A 19968-nucleotide genomic window follows, 5' to 3' on the forward strand; every position below is an offset into this window, starting at 1 on the left:
AAAGGGACAGGGAAGACCTGATATGGGTGCACAGGATCATAATGGAAAGATGTGAAGGGGTCACCCTAAGCAGGAAGGATATAAGCAGGAAATGGGACAGGCAACAGATTGCAGGGAACAACTAATCCCTAGATCAATGAACAACTAAACCCTAGATCAGTGAATGGAATTCTTCAGTGAGAGAAGTGTGGACCCATTGAATGGATTAGCTGAATGAAGGTGGACAAGGATATTCAAGAGGGCATGTGATAACTAGAGAAAAAGGGGAAGGAGATGCAAGAGATGGAATGAGGAATAGAACGATAACTACACTTTAAGGTCAGATTTGATTGGCTGTGCTCTGCTGTAAAAAAAAAACGTAATATAATATTAACACAGTACAGCAAGACGTTGTCCCGTTCGATTCTCAGCTAGAGCGTCTTCTGTGTGGAGGCATGCGTGAATGGGCGTGCCTTCATTGAAGGTTGTGCATCAGGGCTGGTAACTCAGCACGTAAAAATCCAATACCAAACATTAGCGGACTGGAGTTCTGCTTGTGGCGACCCCTAATAAGCCGAAAGACACAACAACAACCAATCCTCCAGTTAAGTGGAGAAGGAATAATACAGAAGGAAAATGACTCTGAGGTGATAGTCCATAATGTTGAAGTTGTTAGATAAATTAAGAGACAGCATTACTTTGGAATCATCCTTATTTCAATGACCCAAGTCTGAAATTATAAAGAAGGCTACCTATTGAAATGCCAGCACTCAAAATGCTGACTGCTGCCAAGCTGAAGACAAGGATGAAAACTGCAGAAGAGCAAACCTGCTAATCTCTTTTCTCCATTAAACTTCTTTTTTTACAGGGGGCTACCCCCAACTTATACATCTCAGACTTAGTATATATAAGTCCATCTTTTCAGCCATTCAGTCTGCATGTTTTAGGAATTGCTCTAGTGGGTCCTGATTCCTGGCATTTCAAATAGTTACCAACAAAGGACACCTAGTCAATGGTTCTAGTACTGGTTATCAAAACTTTAAATTTCCCTAAAGGCATTATTGAATTTAGAATTTCCAAAGCAGGACTTGTCTAACAAGACAAAGAAAAAAAATGTTTTTTATTTGGGGGCAAGCTATCTGTATCTCCTAGCTTTGGGAGAAGAGCTCTGTCCACACATCTTGCCTATTTTTGTATTTCTACCCTGCAATAATACCACCTAAGACAAAGGGGCTGTCACATTCTGTGAATTCTATTTTTGAAATTCCACATTTGCTAATTTACAAAGTGAAATCTTAAGTTTTGATTATTAAGTTGTGTGGAACCACTGTAAACACCGTGGACCAGACAGACATCATGCTGTCAGAAAAATGCCATTGTTGAGTCATATGGTCAGAGAGTATGCACTATGTGCAACCCTTTCTATGTGATTCTGGCCAATGGATTAAAGTATTAAATGCCCAACATTTGCTTAGCTGTTTGTGGGAGCCACTTTTGTTTAAGAGTATCTCTCAAGTTTGATTCTGCAGCTTTGGTACAATGTAGCCAAAATGCACAGTGCTAATAAGTTTCTTCTTGTCTTTGCTCATTAGATATGTGTACAGCAGAAATGTAAAGTGATTTATTTTCTGAAGGTGGAGCCAAAGTACCCGAATCTTGAAAGGGTGTTGTTAAAGTAAACCAAATCACAGGCGTTAAATGAAAGAAAATGTAAATCTTGGCAGTTTTGTAGTTTTGCATGATAACATTTCAGGGGAGGGGTAGATACATAGTAGCGCATTGAGCTGCTGCTGCATTCTATGAAATGCTTACTAAGGATTTCAGCAGTTTGACTATGTGTTCATGTGTTGGGAGGAATTAAAATTTTCATTCATGTCAAGTCGCCATAGGTAGTTTTGGCGAATGGAAACAAAACGAAAACCATTTGCCAAATCTATCTTTGGTGAGTATTAGAATGGCAAGCCATCTTGTACTTCCATGTTGACCCCCATATTTATATATACAAACTCTGAGGGCACAGAAATATGGAGAAAAAGGCAAAGTCCACTGTCAGTAAAGTAGTTTCAACAGACAGTATTGATTTATTTTGCATTTGCCAAAACTACCTTTGTTGATGTGACATGCTCTTGAATATCTGAACCAGAGTTTTTTAGAATTTGCATTAAATGCCATTTTGTTCCTCTTTACACATCCTCAGAATTATTTGGAGTTTAATTTTGTAAATAAGTAAAATGTGTGATCTTGGCTTGTTTAATTGAGAAAGAACACATTGTAACTGTGCAGAACAGTTTTAGCAAATGAGGGGGGAATCTAGTTAAGTGGTTATATTTTTACATATGTTCTTTCTGACACATGCACTTCAAAATTCATGAAGCTGTAAACTCCAAGAAGTAGAAAGTTCTGGAAACAATGAAAACATGAGCTTTTAAATGTTTAACAAAATGGACATACTTTGTTTTTGATATATAAAGTATACATGTGATGTGTACAAATGGAATGTGATTGAGTTGAATGATTGATGATTAACTGATGGATTGATGTTGTAGTCAGTGCCTTTTTTCCTCAGCTATCATAACTTATAGAGCAAATGGTTAATGGTCGTTGTCGAATACATATTTGTTTTACATTCTTTTATGTTCTGACACCTTATTTTAACTCTTCAGGTTCATAAAGAAACCAGATCCTATCCAGGTATTTCGTAGGCTTCAACATGGACAATGTAAAGGCTTACTAATTCACTTATTTGCATGTCTTTGGGATGTAGTAAGAGTGCAGAGACACAGAAGAAACCCCACACAGACATAGACACAGAGAGCTCATCCAGAATCGGCTCATAAGGCAAACCAGCAGTGCACCAAACCAGACAGCCAAGTGCCATTAGTCAGCAATGTAGGCACTGTACCGGACAAAGTACTGTTAGTCTGTAGCTACAACTGTTTATTCAGCTGTCCACTCACTTAAAGTGTTCCTCTTGGTCACACTGACGTTGGAAGTTAGAGTTTTATATACAGTAGCAATTCTCATAAAGAAATACTTATAAAATGAAAGTTTATTCTTATTTATTTCTTTATCCTTTGTTGACCAGGTTAGTCCCACTTACACTTGAACAATCCTACAATTTCAATTTCAACGCCTGGGCTGAACGACAGTTTTTGTTCAAAAAAGGTACTGTTATTCCTAATCAGAACAAGAACATGGATAGTGACTTTCACATGTTAAAGGACAAGTTATATGCATACAAAAGTAACCAGCTTGAGATTAATTATCTCAAAGAATGTGTAACAGTTAAGCGTATACCGAAGGGTTTGCGCTTTTACAAGTTCCCCAATAATGTACAACAGGGAACGGCTTATTATGACAAGTTATGCACAATATTTGATAAGGCTGGTCTTGAAATGCTTAATGTTATGATATTTGAGTACGAGGCGAAGGCTGATACTCTTTTAAAGGAGCTGAACTTGTTGAACAACTCTTTAGTTAATGACTGTAACTTTCTTTCTGTGAAAAAGAATTATGACAGTGTGTTTAAAGAAGTAGATTTGTTCTGTGTAAAAATTGTAGAGCGTAAAATTCGCAAACTTGAAAGAGATTTAGTAGAATACAGGGAAGGGTTGGCTTACCCTAAACATGGTAAAACACGTAGAGATTATATTAATTTTGACACGGGTGTTAATCATGGTGTTAGAGATAACAACCACCCAGACTCCTATGTACAACCACTACGCAGAAGCGAGAAGCTGGCGGAGAAGGGAAGAAAAAATTCCACCCAGGATTTTCACCAACCCCCAGACAGAGTAGGGGGAAGGGGGCAGAGATTTCACCAACAAGGCTGGAACACCAGACACAATTAGATGTACATTTCATCAATGTAGATTGTAGGTCACCAGATTAATTTTGTATTGAAAATACCGATGAATACGCTGTTTTTAAAAAAGACAATTTTATTATTTACAATTACACAGACATAGAAGTGAATAAATCCTTTTTCGATTTATTCACTCGAGGTTTTCAGTTCATTCCTCTACGTCCATTCAATTTAACCCATGCACTTATAGATGTAAAATTGTTCACAAGAAAGTTAAATTTAGCACTGTTCTTCAAAGGGCAGACATACATTAAGAATGAACTGTGTAGAAGTAGTACTTTTAATCCCCCCATGCACCCTTCCATCAAAGTGTTTGAAGAACTAATAGAAAAAGATTTGAGGATTTTACACTCTCATAACACATTTCCTCCACCTACTAATTTGAAGAAAGAAGAAATGGAACTAGTGAACACTTTTAAAGGTCAAAACATTAGAGTCATGAAACCTGACAAAGGAGGGGGTGTGGTTTTAATGTACAGTTCTGACTACGATTCATATTTACATGTCATGTTACAAGATGTCGATCAGTATGAGACAGTTTCCAGGAACGAAGTTAATTTAGCAGCATCCAAAATTAATTTTACACTTATTGATCATTTATTACAAGGAGCAATAAATGAAAAATTATTCAACTATCTACATGTCAGTAGACCTAGAATACCTGCCATTTTTGGAATCCCAAAAACACATAAAGGACTGAATCCATTAAAATTCAGACCTATTGTATCTGGAGCTGGCAGTATAATAGAACCACTTGCTAAATTTATTGACCATGTCACCAAAAATTTTGTCTCTACCTTAAGTCAGATCTGTAAAGACTCATGGGACTTTCTTAAAGGAATTCAGCCTTCATTATACATGATGGACATTTACATGGTTACGATAGATGTTGTCAAACTATTTCCAAGCATTCCTCACAGCTTAGGCTTGGAATGGTTCAATGAAGTACTAGCCACAGAAACAAACTTAGGCAACAAAGTAACAAATTTGGTTACAGAATTCATGGAAATAGTTCTACAGAACAATTTCATTTATTTTAACAGTGAGTTCTTCAAGCAAAGAAAAGGGGTAGCTATGGGTGCCCCTTGTGCTTCCCTTTATGCCAATCTAGTATTACATAAATGGGAACAGAAATACATTTTTGCTACGGATTGGACACATTTTATCGCCCATTACAAAAGATATTTGGACGATATATGCATTTTATGGAACGGACCGTTAGAACAGTTTCATGAATTCTTCAATTACCTCAATTCTACTACCACTTTTTTATCTTTCACCTGTAATATTAGTGAAAGAGAGCTGCACTATTTAGATGTCTCTTTATACAAAGACGATTCCAAAAAGGTGTTTTCCTCTAAACTTTTTAGAAAACCAAGTTTTTCCAACTCTTACCTGCATTTCCAAAGTGGGCATCCTTTTCACCAAAAGAAGGGGATTGTGAAGGGACAATTTATTCATGCCGCCAGAATGTGTAGTGACAGTGATGATTTCATTAATGAGGTAGAATTTATGAAGAGTTTATTTTTGGAAAGGGGATACCCTGAATCTTTATTAACAAGGTTGGCTGATGAGATTATTGCTAATAGAGACACCAAATACCCCCTGTTATTAGGCACTGGACTTTCTTTAAGCCCAGTTCCTTTAACAGATTGTGGTCCAAACCAGCACAATAGTTTCATTTATACTTATTCACTTAATGCTCCGGAGATCGAGAATGTTATTTGGAAACACTGGCCTATACTTACGCTGCACGATGAACTTAATGAGCTAGTACAGGCACAACCTAGTTTCATTAGGAAAAGGGACACTAACCTTAAACAACTATTTGGGAAGAAAGACAGTTTAACTTTTACAACAAACAGACGTAAATTAGGCACCTTCAAATGTGGCGCCTGTAAACAATGTGACGCTATAATTAATGATTGTAAGTTATACATTCCATCTAGGAAATTTCTTTTTAAATCTAGTTGTTATTCCAACTGTTCAACAAAAGGGGTAGTCTATTTAGGGGTATGCACAGTATGTACAAGTTTCTATGTTGGAAAGACAGAGAGACCCATTAGAAGGCGTATTTATGAACATTTATATGACATCTCTAAACATAAAGAAACTAACGCCTTTTTCAAGCACACAGTTTCCTGTCCTAATATGAGCCTTAAATTTATGGTGTTAGAACAAGTTTTGTCTGAGGCTAGAGGTGGTGACTGGGAGACTACACTTGAGTACCGAGAACTTTTGTGGCAATTGAGACTGGATGCAGATAAACCACCAGGGCTCAATGATAGTATAAACATCAGTAGTGTCCTGAAGCTAAGGACTGCCCGACTATAGCCTTTAAGTCATCCTGGTTTACTATAGATCTGTTTAATTGTATTTTACATGATGAGACCAATGTACACCTTCGTGCAATATATTATTATATGTACTAGTTATCAAATATATTTGAATTCATTTATTTACACATATATTTATTTACATTTTTTATATACGTATATATTTTTTGTTTAAGCTTTGATATAAGCCACTATTTAATATTTAATATTTTATTCTTAATATTTATTATTCTCAAACATTCATTATTTTTAATAACAACTTAAACTACAATAGTAATTGTGCAATATTTAGTTTTTGAACAACATGAGATTGTTTAGGTTGGTTGATGAACTTTTCACCACATTCAATTGTGGTTGAACATACGTTTTTTAATCGATGAAGTGCTTTACAAGTTATGATTCATACATATTTATGTATTTATTCAATGGTTTTTAGGTTTCACATTCATTGCATTTTATTTTTTATGCTTTATGTCAGATGGGATCTAGTATTCTAATTTTATGCCTTGGTGTTTAACTTATGAATATCTCTTTAACATCTTAATGAATTAATGATTTAATTAATTAATTAAGCATATTATGTGACTCAGGTTTGGTATATAACACTTGAATATTTTGCATTTTCATTGAACTTGAAAAAGCTCGGTATTACACCAAGCAAAAGCGCTTGTTTTTAAGTGTGGTGGTTTTCCAATAAAGGATTTATTATTTGCTCTGGTTGGCATTTTGTCCTTGGGTCGTGAAGTGCTCTTTGTTGGTTTTGATCACATTTTGCTTCTTAGGCTACAACATGGACAATGTAAAGGCTTACTAATTCACTTATTTGCATGTCTTTAGGGTGTAGTAAGAGTGCAGAGACACAGAAGAAACCCCACACAGACATAGACACAGAGAGCTCATCCAGAATCTGCTCGTAAGGCAAACCAGCAGTGCACCAAACCAGACAGCCAAGTGCCATTAGTCAGCAATGTAGGCACTGTACCGGACAAAGTACTGTTAGTCTGTAGCTACAACGGTTTATTCAGCTGTTCACTCACTTAAAGTGTTCCTCTTGGTCACACTGACGTTGGCAGTTAGAGTTTTATATACAGTAGCAATTCTCATAAAGAAATACTTATAAAATGAAAGTTTATTCTTATTTATTTCTTTATCCTTTGTCGACCAGGTTAGTCCCACTTAGCTGTTGGACTTTTTTTTCAGGGGTAGCCCAAGGTCGTGCTTAGACTACTGGTCAAAATTTGGCCAAGGCAGTAGGAAACTTCACCTACTCTTTTTAATAGGTGCCATAAGATGACTTATATCCACCTGAGCTACCTACAGACTCAAGCAGATGAAACCTTGGTTTAATGTCTCAAATGAAGGATATTTCACTCAGGAGTGCAGTACCACCTAATGCTTATATACTGTTCATAGAAATTTAGGTCCTAGAAGTATTTTATAGTCTTACAGAAATTATAACACTACATAGTAAAGCTGCATACTGTAATTCTATTATTTTCCCCTTAAAAAGTTCTTGGTAATGTTTTAAGGAGTTTTTATTCTTTTAAAATGTACCATTGTTTAAAACTGAGCCTATACTTTTTTGCTGTTATAATGAAAAAAGTCAGACTTATCATCTGTAATTATTAACATTGATAACATATTTAACTTTACATATAATATGAATAAAACATGACTTTTTATACTTAAATTGTTCTCTGTTACAGGTATGGTAACATATTTCTCCAGGTTTTTGAACAAATTGCTGTTATTTGCTATTTATATGTTCATTTAGGAAGTTCATTTAAATTAAAAATAAATACAGTTGGCTATTTCTCCAAAGATAATGTAAATAAATATACTGACTTCTGGGGAGAAATAAATGGTACCTCCATATCAACACTTATCTTTTATTCAAATGCCTGCTATATATATATCATTATATATCATTTAAATGCTTTAATGATAGTTCTATCAAATTCTGTTTTACGTTAATGTAAAAATAAAATCAGTTGATTTTGGTGTAGTCCTAGGACAGGACTTTAAAAGAAACATGGTAGCATTGGAGAGGGCCTCCAACAGCATCCCATGGGCAGAGTACTCCTAAAAGTTCCTGATATAATGCCAGCATCACAAATGTCTAGGATGCATGCTATGCAAAGACACATGCTATGTTAGTGAATGTCATTACCTTTTCCTGGTATAAACTGAATGCCACTGAGCCTGCTCAAAAGCTGATAGGATCCCCCTAGAGCTGGATATCCCTGTTGCACCACCTCCACCTGTTTGTTGGCCATAAAACCGCATTTGTGACAGATAAAACTCTGTCATGCATACAGTATTAGGGTGGTGTGCTCTGGGTCTGCTCTGCTAAATGCAATGCAGTTAAGTCTCTTGTGTATGAGAGGACATTGTCCTCGCCAGGCCAGAGTGACTCATCACCTGGGACTACAGTCATAGGGATTTTCATTTATTTTTATTTTGCTTTTGTTTAATGAATTTGTCCAACTGTGTTTAGTCAAAAGTTTTCAGCAGAGGTCTGGAGAGAAAATCTCTAACATTCTACAAACATTATTAAACAAACATTAAGTAATATTACATTAACATTAAGTAATATACATTAACAATGTACATTAACAACCACACATACATCTGCTAATTAGAATTTATATAAAATTCATATTGACTAAAGAAAACTATTACAATATAAAAGGCAAGTATGCATTTAGTAGGTTTTGAACAGTGAGCAACTGAATAGGTAAATTAGTGAATTTGTCAATAGATAGTAGATTCATCATATAATGCCTGCATTACCAATGCCATGTTACAGGTACAGCTTTGCCTGTGCTGCATAGCACTATTGACTCTACTTTGGCAATGTAAAATTTAAAAGTTTTGCAGCATAGAGTACCTTTTTTTTTACTCTGGAATAGGCCTCTGCAGTTTCTTATTAGCATGTGCAGAATGAGGAATCATGGAGGCCATTTTGTTTTAAGAATCAGGCACTGCATAACTGCTTGAGGTAACATGCTACACAAAGCATAATCTGTTTTGGAATTCTGTCACTAGTAAACAAAGAAATAAACCAGAAATAATAATGAGCAAGGAAGATAAACAGAGATCTATTAAGTTTCCAGACTTAAATTTATATAAATTATCTATACAAATCTATACTTTGTTATACTGGCTATCTCCTAACATTAAAATTACACATAAAATGTAGATATGATGCATATTTTTCAAAACAAAAAGTTGAAAAGCTCATATTAATTTAGGTTTTAGAAATCATGTACTCTTTTAATGGTTAACAGGTACAAAACAAAAGATTACTCAACTCTTTACTTTTTGTTAGAGATAATATTATATTCTATTAAAAAATTACCACTTGAATAAAAAATAGAACTTTTTAAACTCTTAGCAAGTTCTTCCACAGGATTTATTTTCATCTCAAGATTCAAAGATTTAGGCATAAAATAATTGGTTTCATACTTAAAAACTATTTTACAGTGATAGCATTATTCTCTTTCGTGAAGTTAAAGGTATTTACAATCATTTGGAGTCAGATAACTGTATGAATCAATCGGTGCTCAAATATATATGAATTGAACTACTGAGTCAAAAAATGATTGCTGCTACTGTCTAAACAATAAATATAAATATTTAGATGTTATGTTTTGACAAATACATTTCTGATGAAGGTAAAGAATTACTCTAGTTATCATCTGACTGCAATTAACTATAATGATTATGACTCCATTTCTTTTTCATTTATGGATAGGATTTTTTTTTATCAGAGAATGTTGCACTGTTCATTTATGGCACCAGATAAACTATCTAGAATCAAGTCATACACAACCAGAGTACTGTTAGAGATACTTAGAAAATTATAAAGGGGACTAGGTTTATACGATTGCTTCTTGTACAAAATTTGTATTCATTTGGCAAGACTTAGAAGAAAACATTTTTCATGTTATGGAGGAGATATTTACTTTTATCACTTTAATTGAAAGTATTTGGAATTCCTCTCCCATATTTCATTGACTGAATTCAAGTTATTAATGTGTATTACTTAATAAAAGGCTTGTTTTGTATACATTTCACTATATAAGGTAAGAAGATACCCTCATAAGCTAAAATCTACCAGTCTATTTTTTCAATAAATTAGAAAATTAGTCAACTACAAGTGGTCACATTCTAGAAGCTTAAGATACACTTGCTTGCTGCCACTTGCTCTAATTGGCACGTACCCTAATTTCCACAAGCCCGATCCTAGTTAATTACTTAGCCCTCACAGCACCTTACTCTGCTCTGCTGTATAGTCCTATCTGAACCCTTAACTGTAACCATAAAACTCTCTCCTAGTGCCTAACCATAATCATAGCACTCCCCTCCCTAAGCCTAAAGCTCGACTCTCCCCTCCCTAAACCTAAAGTCCTAACCACTCACTAACCCTAAACCCCCTCTTCAACTCTCTAACCTAAAGTTCCGTCCCACTTTCTGGACCTAAAACTCTCTTCCTGCTTCTTAAACTTTAAGTCCCCAATCACTGTCTAACCCTAACCCCCTCATTCCCTAAACTTAAAGCTTCCTCACCCTAAACCTAAATACCTCTCCTGAGTGCTGCCTGAAACCCTCATCTACACTCCCCCCACTCCCTTTCTTGCCAGCTACTACACTAACCTGGACCGAGCTCAGCTACTGTGTTTGGATGAGATACGACAACTTCACTCTCTCTGCATGGTGTTGCACCTCACCTGAACATGTGTTTCAGTTCAAGTGTGAGCAGCCAGCCATGAAAACTACAAGATGCTTGAGTTCCTGGCTGCAAGACAGTGATTTGTGAACATCTGGGACTCAGGTGCTAGTTTTAGACTAGTAGAAAATAGATGACTAACTGGGTACTTTGTTTAATGAGATATTGTTTTTTTTTTTATTTAAAAGTGTTGTGTTGATTTTCTTTTTCATTCTTAAATTCATGCACAGCAAATAAACACAAATATTATTTAATCAGTTGAACTTAAAATATTTAATGTTGCTTGACCGATGTGCTTTCATTCCCTCTTTACTCCTTTGCTTCCCTTTTCTTATGCTGTTTAGATATTTAAAAAATTTTGAATAAAGATTGAATTTAAAAACATTCATGTAAAAAGGGTAAAAACTGGTGTGAAATGGTTGACATATTACAATATTTGTGAAAAACAAATTACTTTCTACAAGGAAGACAGTATAGCAGTAATTTCTTAATAGTTATTTACAGACGCTGAAAGATTTTTGTTTCATTTTGATGAAGTCTTAATGAGCATCTGTATTTGTCTCTTTTGTAGGTGAATGTGCTGGTGATGGGGACCTTGAAGACCTTTGGGCTGTTCTTTGTTGTATTTCAAGAAAGATTTGGCAGTTCATCAGAGGAAACAAGCTGGATTGGATCTATAATGTCTTGCCTTCGACTATCAGCAGGTATGCTAGTAGATAGATAAGCCCCAGCATTCAGCAAGCTCTGCACAGTGTGCAGGAATAGTGCAAGAGCTGCTACAGGCAATATGGCCGACGTGCGATCCAGGAATGAGCTCCCTCAGGAATGCACGAACGCTCCTGCACTATTCCTGCACGGACATAGCCCTGTATGCATATTACCTCATTTGCTGGTGAAAATCATGCAAATGAGGGGCATTAGTGATCCAGGAAGCAGGCAGGCATCCGTGCAGGAATAGTGTAGACTGCAGAAATGTATTCAGCCAGTAGCTGAATACATTTCTGCAAACTACAAAACGGAGGCATAACAGCTCATAAAAAAGCATGTATTATAAGGGTTAGGCATGCCAATGGCCAAATATATGACTGTAGGCAAGAAAAATAGTTTCAAAATTATAAAAAATAACTTTATTTTTTTTGGCCGATTTCAGCCGTTTAAACGTACGTCAGTGATGCACAAATGGGATTGGGCCAAAAATAAGAAAAAAAGCTGGAAATAAGCTTTTAAACCAAAATCATCAATTTGCCATAATAATCAGTGGCGTGCATAACACAACAAGACCATGGAATAGTGGTTGCTAAGGAGGTAGGATGAGTATCAGTTTTGTAACCATGCATTAGCAGTCAGTTCTATGCAAATGAGGGGAATGATACTGAATCACAGATTTCTCCTCAGTGCTAGCTTGCACCCAACCGTGTAGGTGCAATAACACCATGGTCTAGGCCTAAGAGCTAGACGACCTAATGAGGGGGAATGTCATGACTGCTGTAAGCTTATTGAAGCACAGTGGCCTGTAATTGCCCTTAGCTAAGCATAGCTAAGGAAGGGAGTGTGTCCAAAGCTGCCTAGCAGTATTTACATTGCCTAAATGGGTGTGTGCACCGCACACTGGGATTTAAACAAAAAAAAAGCAGAAAATAGCAGCTCTGTTCACATCTGAGCACTGTGTTTGCGCAGCGCACCTCAGGGCTGAAATGGAAGGCAATGGGAAGGGAAAACAGCAGCAGGAAGGTAATCAAGGAGAACTAGCATAGCTGGCAAGTGAAATGTATCAGAATCAGCCAATTACACAGGCAGCAGCCAAGCCCTGCCCAGCACACTACTATAAACTATGTAAACAACTTTCACTCTGGTTTTGCCCAGAAACTCTACACCACCGGTGTACACAAATGGGGAAATTTTTACCTAACAAAACCAACAAAATGATAGGGGCTGCTATCACTCTCATAAACCAATATGTGGAAGAGGCTGAGGGTGGTGAGGATGAGAATGCTGATGACCAACCCACAGTAAGGAGAAGGAGAAGAGTGTACAGATCCAGCGTAACCTACCAGGGACTACATGAGCTGGAGATAGTGAAGTGCTATAGGGTGGACAGGGACCTCCTACAGCAAATTGTTGAGCTGTGCTGGCCGCGCCTCACTCACAGAACCAACAGAGGGGAACCCATCCCAGTGGATACCAAGGTATGCATTGGCTTAAGAATACTAGCCACAGGTATCTTCCAAAGGCAAAGTGGGGATATCATGGGTATCTCACAGGCATCAGCATCCAGCGTACACCACCAATTCCTGAATGCCATGTCAGCACATGCCGGTGAGCACATATATTTCCACAGCACCAGTAAGGCGTTGACCAGCAATATGTGTCTCATCCACCAAACAGCATAATACCCTGAGGTAGTGAGTGTGATAGACTGCACGCACATATACATCAAAGCACCACCCTGCAAGTGGGTTAGGGTCTACATAAACCACAAGGGCTTCCCCTCCATCAACAGGCAGGTCATGTGCGATGCTCAGAGCATTATAATGAATGTGTGTGCTGGCAGCCCTGGAAGCTATCACGACTCCCACATCTGGCATATGACGCAGCTGTACCAAAGATTTGCCAATGGGGACATCCCATATGGCCACCTAGTGGGGGATGCAGGTTATGCACTGGAGCCGTGACTGATGACACTCATCAGAAATGCACACACACCTGAACAAGAACTCCATAATGAGGCAACACGCACAAACCAGAATCATAATAAACCGTGTGTTTGGGATGCTCAAGTCATGGTTCCAGTGCCTGGACATATCCAGTGGAGCCTTGCAGTACTCTCCAGCAACATGCACACAAATTTTCATTGTATGTGCCATGCTACACAGTATGATCCTGTGGAAACAGCTGCAGCAGGAACAGCATGGGGCAGGGCCACACATCCCACCATCATTGCCTAGGCCAGCACAGGCACAGAGTGACTCAGCAGAGGAACAACCTGAGCCTGCCCCCATAGGTAGAAGGAGGTGTACCCAGTATGCCCAGGCTTTGGCAAAGAAGCAACGCATAGCACATACACTGACATGGTAGGAACCCAGGGAATGATGCCTCTCTCTTACTCACACATACAGTAAAAGGGATGCCAAACATGACACTACCTGTGCTTTACCATGTATAGGGAGTGTAATATGTGCATCTGACATAGTCAGCCCTCCAGCACCATCCTCAATACTGGCACAGACACAAGGTAAGTCACTCTCCCTATCAATTGCTGAATGGGGTAGTATGTTCTGCTACTTGTATCTATGGTATGGATGTGAGCATGCAAGGGAATTGGGTGGCTGAATGGGATGGCAGCAGATAGTAGACACCTATATGGGCAGCATGAAATCCATAACAAATACTGGTATCAACAAAGTAGGCAGTACTACACAAGGTGTCAAATCCCACTGCAGGACGTGGTGGGCCAAATGTGTGTCCATAGGACACATACATGCATGTCAGTGAGGCTCACATACCCAACAATAGTCTCAGTCAGCAGGACAGGTGCAGACGACCACAAAGAAAGGCTGTGCTACGGCCTCCAATTGATGGCAACAGAGAACAGCCCCCCTCCAGACCTACACAGACAGACTACAATGGGTCAGGCCGTTGGATGTTAGTTCTGAAGGGTAAGAAGTCTGAAATTGAAATGTAGGTCAATAAAACCTGGGATTTGTACTGTACTGATATGCCTCCAGTCTGCATGATAGGTCAGAATACAGAATGAAATGGAAGCCAACAGAGTACCTGAAATACCAGTACAGTCCTAGCAAATGTTTACAGTCGTCAGGTGCCCCCCCCCCCCAATCCTATGAAGAAATGTAGTAACATGTACGTGTGGGTTTAATAACAGTGGAGCATAGATTACCTGAGCTGGCCAAATTAGCAGGATAGATTGTTGCACATGTACAATATACAGGGCTCTGTGTTAGGTTGTTGTATGTTGTCTATTGTGTGGAAGTGGTCAGCATGTAGGCATGGAGGGTTGTGTCCTGGTGGCCTATGTCCAGTACTGTTGATGACAAGGCCATGTTCTGACAACTGCATCCCAGCAAGACCCAATCCAGCAGTCATCCATACTCATTGTTCGGATGTAATATCTGTCACCATCTGAAAGATGGACATGTCATGAATGTGGGCCCAGACATACACACAGTACACAGGTGGAAGTACCCTAGACAGATTATATAGAATGTAACCATCAAATGCACACACCTTTGGAAATGTACATACAGGTTAGTAGCACATTAGCTGTCTGTGTAGTATAGAATACTGATATAGTCTGGCCAATCACTGGCAGACCACAAAAGGCACAGTTATGAAGTAATGAAAAACTGCTGATGTCCCTGCACAAACCAGCATAAGGGGAATGTCCTAGGTATATCTGTGAGTCAGCTACAAGAAGCTTCCATAGCACACATGCACTCAGCTCACTCCACCATCAGCCACAGGTTCATAACAGGTCATATCCCTGCTGTTGGGAATGAGTACAGTATGACCCCCCCCACTTCTGTATAGGAATATCCACAGAATGCAGCATGCTGAAGATGTGTCCCATGCAGGTGTACCCCTAGCTGTAAGCAGCACCCTCCAGCATCCACACCAGTGGATTAATAAGGACAGGAACTATTGCCATTAACACCTCGCACAAATACCCTGTCACCCCAGGGAATCCAGTGACTTGCAGCCTGGGACTGTAGGAGTGACAGAATGCACTGGCCTGCTACAGATGGCCTGCATCACTACCAAATGCCCTACAGTCCTTTGTCAAAGGCCTGTGCCTCACCCATACTGCCAATGTATGTTATCTCATGGGGTCTCAAATAACAACATAACACAGTCCACAGAACACAAATGCAAGGCCATGTCGACAAATCCCAGTAGCATGCCCACCATGTCCTACTGCATGAACTGTGGACCAACCCCTAAATACCACTGGGATGAAGGGATAACTATAAGGATACATATCAGATATCGCTTGCATTATGTTAGGAAGAGGATATAATAATAGAGGGGGGGTGTAGAAGCATGAATGCCATGGAGTGTGTGAAGTCTAAAACTCTGATGTGTGCCCATACTACCCCTGTCAACAAACCCAGTAATGGGTGGCTACAAACTTGCTCGTAAATCACAATGTGAAGGGAAACTGACCAGATATATGAACCCTGCCTCTGGGTAACCTGTGTGAATCTGTACAGCTGAGAGGTATGGCCACAGCAGGATATGGCCATTCTGTCACATTTATAGATGTACAAGCAGGGGATTCTCAGCAACCACAGTACCAAGGTGCTGGACCATTTACATAGACCCATCATCAAGTGCCTGCAGCTTCCCCTCCAAAATGGCATGAGTGTGCAAGAATATGTAGGCTGCAGACTACAATACTGGACACAGCTTCATTAATCTTGTATTCCCCAGGAAATAACTGTGAGAAAATAAGTACATCTGTCAGTAGTTGATGACATAATACATCACAGTGTAAAACAGTACATATGTCTGAATATCTCTGCTAACACCAAAACCATGTAGCACAAGCAGCACAGGCACAATTAGTTACAGTATCTCACTATCCTTGTGACTCCATATTGTCAACCTATCTATGGATATCCTGCAGAAATAGGTTGCTAGCTGTAGGTGTAGAACACAAATGCCTGCACTGGAGTGCAACCTACCTGGAATGGATTCACACACTCAGTACAGAAGATTATACTGGGCATGCTCCTACACTTAGAGAAATGAAGCCCATGTCTGACAACAAAATACAGAAGGGTCATACTGGGCATGCTCCCAGACTTACAGAAATGAAGCCCATGTCTGACAACAGCAGTGGACTATACATATCTGTCAGTCACAGATTTCTGTGCACACACACCACAAGGCTCACCATTGATGCTTTGAACACACATTGGATAGGAATGCACATACATATCCAAGGACAACACACTATAATAGGTCAAACATGCAAACAGAGATGTGGGGAATAGAGATACAGACAGTGACAAAGAGCTTCCCATCGTGAGGCCTGTCCCACCCACCACACATCCAATTGGCCAATATCACATGATGTGCCAATGTCTATCACTGTATACATTTGCTTCTGGTAGCCCTCAGCACTATAGTGTCTGTGGTGCTTGTGATAACTGTGTAACATGACAGTACAATTCATTATTCATCTAGCAGTCGTATATCCAGTCCTGTCAAATGTAAAGTTTTGTGTGACTAAGTGCTGTGTGTGTGTTTCCAGAGGAATGGTTTATGGCCCATTTACACACACTGCACTCCCCTTTGCCCTAGTTTAGCAAGCCTGCTGAGGTCAGTCACCTTGAAATACCCCTTTGGACAAGGTTCATCCCTATAAGCTCTGTGGCATGTGCAATAACTGCATAATGCTATAGTGTGACATACTAGTTAGGTAGGAGTTCTAAACCAGACATAGCAAATGTAAAACTGTGTGTGCGTGTGTGTGCGTGTGTGTGCGTGTGTGTGCGTGTGTGTGTGTGTGTGTGTGTGTGTGTGTGTGTGTGTGTGTGTGTGTGTGTGTGTGTGTAAGGATCAATTATTTTGAGGCCATTCACAGTCACTACACCTCCCATTGCCCTACTTTAGCAAGCCTGCTGATGTCAGTCACCTTGAAATACCTCTTTGGACAAGGCTCAGCCCTGTAACCTCTGCGGCGTGCAAAATACCTGTGTAATGCTATAGTGTGATGTACTAGTTAGATAGAAGTTCTAATCCCAGACATGGCAACTGTAAAACTGTGTGTTTACCCATGTAGGGATCAATGATTTTGAGGCCATTTACAGACACTACACCTCCCATTGCCCTACTTTAGCCTGCTTATGTCATTCACCTTGAAATACACCTTTGGAAAAGGACTAGTCTGTGGCACATGTGATAACTGCGTAATGCTGTAGTATAACACACTAGTTAGGTTGGAGTTCTAATCCCAGACATGGCAACTGTGAAACTCTGTGTGTGTGTGTTTGTGTGTGTGTGTGTGTGTGTGTGTGTGTGTGTGTGTGTGTGTGTGTGTGTGTGTGTGTGTGTGTGTAGAGGGTAATGATTTTGAGGCCATTCACAGTCACTACACCTCCCATTGCCCTACTTTAGCAAGTCTGCTGATGTAATTCACCTTGAAATACCTCTTGGAGAAGATGCAGCCCTGTAAACTCTGTGACACGTACGATAACTGTGTAATGCTATAATGTAAGATACCTAGTTAGGTTGGAGTTCTAATCCCAGACATGGCAACTGTGAAACTGTGTGTGTGTGTGTGTGTGTGTGTGTGTGTGTGTGTGTGTGTGTAGAGAGTAATGATTTTGAGGCCATTCACAGTCACTACACCTCCCATTGCCCTACTTTAGCAAGCCTGCTGATGTCATCTACCTTGAGATACACCTTTAGAAAAGGGCTATCCCTGTAAGCTCTGTTCTGCATGCCATAAATGTGGAGCAATGCAGTAGCAGTAACTACACAGCTATGGGTTTGAATCTCATCTGTGGCAAGTGTTTGTGTGTGTGCCTCAAAGAGTTTAGCCCCATTTACAGCCAGGACACATCTCAGAGCCTGACTTTAGTAGTCCTGCAGATGTCATCCACCTTACAAGTACCTGTTGTGAAACCTAAACCATGTCAGGTCAGTGGTGCATGTGGTAAATGTGTAACATAATGGTCCATAAAGGTTTGAACCTCATCCCTGGCAAATGTAAATGTGTGATTAGGGTAAAATTATTTTTTGGGATCTCTCATGGCTGTTCTACATTATTTAATATCTGGCATGACAGTGTTATGTGGTTGAGGAAACTCTCACCTGTAGGACTATCTGCAGACTGGCCAGAGTTTGGAGTCTTACATGTGTTGTGTTACTCACATATTTCCTATCTTTAGAAATGCAGTAGCATACTCTGATGATTGCAGTCAGTACATGGTGACATCCATGAGAGTTACTGACTTCATATCCCTCAGAAGACATATGTCACAACAAACCTTGTTACACCAGTAAATATATGAGTTTATCACAGCAACATGTCAATATTGACCCTGTGTTTGTGCCTCCAACCTCAAGTCTGATAACCTTTGTACATATATCATACAGCAAGAGGTGCATATGTTCAGTACATCATTATTTACTGACATCATACCTGATAACAAGCCTGTGAGATATCAGACTGCTAGACATGTTATATATAGTAGGCCTTATATTTGAGGACAAAAACCAGGACATTCTGTTGTAGTGTGTACAGTAGTGAGGTCTGTGTACTTATGGTGATTGTTGACAGAGTGTGTATTGTAACTATGTACCTTGGCCTGTGTACAGACTGTGGTAAATGTCATTGTTCTTGGTCCTTTTCTATCCAATGTTGCATGCTGCTCCAGTGTATGGTACCCTATTGGCATACATGTTTCTAGGGCCAGACCGACACATGCCCCATACCACAGTCAGTCATCAGAATACACTGTGTATTGGCCCAGTATATGTAGGGTTAGTGTGTGAGTGGCACATTTGAGGATGGTGTTGTTCACACAGTCCATATACTGTAATATTAATAAGGCTTACCATATGTGACTGTAGCTGTGTTCAGATTGGTTGTGGGTATGCACTTTCACACTGGTGACTGTTACTCCATGCTGTTACATGCCTGTAGAGCCTACTATATTTGCAAGTACATGTGTATTCCCCCATAAGAAATGTAGGCCAGTGTTGTTGCAGTCTGCCTGTAGTTTGCACAGTGCTTTGTGATATAGCTGCTCAGTGTATTTACCTAGTGTGATGTTATGCCCAGATATTTGTCAGATGTACTGTTGTCAGGCCACCATAACTGTTGTGTATTTCTAACAAAGCAGTGGAATGCTGTACAGATGCATGTCACTAACTAGTGGATAGTATGTGGGCTTATGACCTCTGCTACTCTGGTTAATATGTGTCAGGACAGACAGGAGTGTGTGAATGCATAAACTGTGTGAGCTTATCTATTCCAGCATTTTCGTGATATCCATGCTTCTCTCCCATCTCTCCTCCAAATGGGAATG

The 19968-nt window shown here is 39.2% G+C and overlaps 1 protein-coding gene across 6 annotated transcripts in view; it reads left to right on the forward strand.

Annotated features, from left to right (window-relative positions):
* The window catches only part of SLC16A4 (solute carrier family 16 member 4), a 439791-nt gene that overhangs the window by 154108 nt on the left and 265715 nt on the right, over positions 1-19968 (forward strand). For all 6 annotated transcript variants that reach the window (XM_044076900.1, XM_044076896.1, XM_044076894.1 and 3 more), the window contains one exon: positions 11484-11616. In XM_044076900.1, the coding sequence (XP_043932835.1) occupies positions 11484-11616 (133 nt within the window). The remainder of the gene's footprint in view (positions 1-11483; positions 11617-19968) is intronic.

This window comes from Protopterus annectens, chromosome 7.part0, assembly GCF_019279795.1.
Source record: "Protopterus annectens isolate FY-2018-M chromosome 7.part0, PAN1.0, whole genome shotgun sequence".
In the NCBI taxonomy this organism is placed as follows: Eukaryota; Metazoa; Chordata; order Ceratodontiformes; family Protopteridae; genus Protopterus; species Protopterus annectens.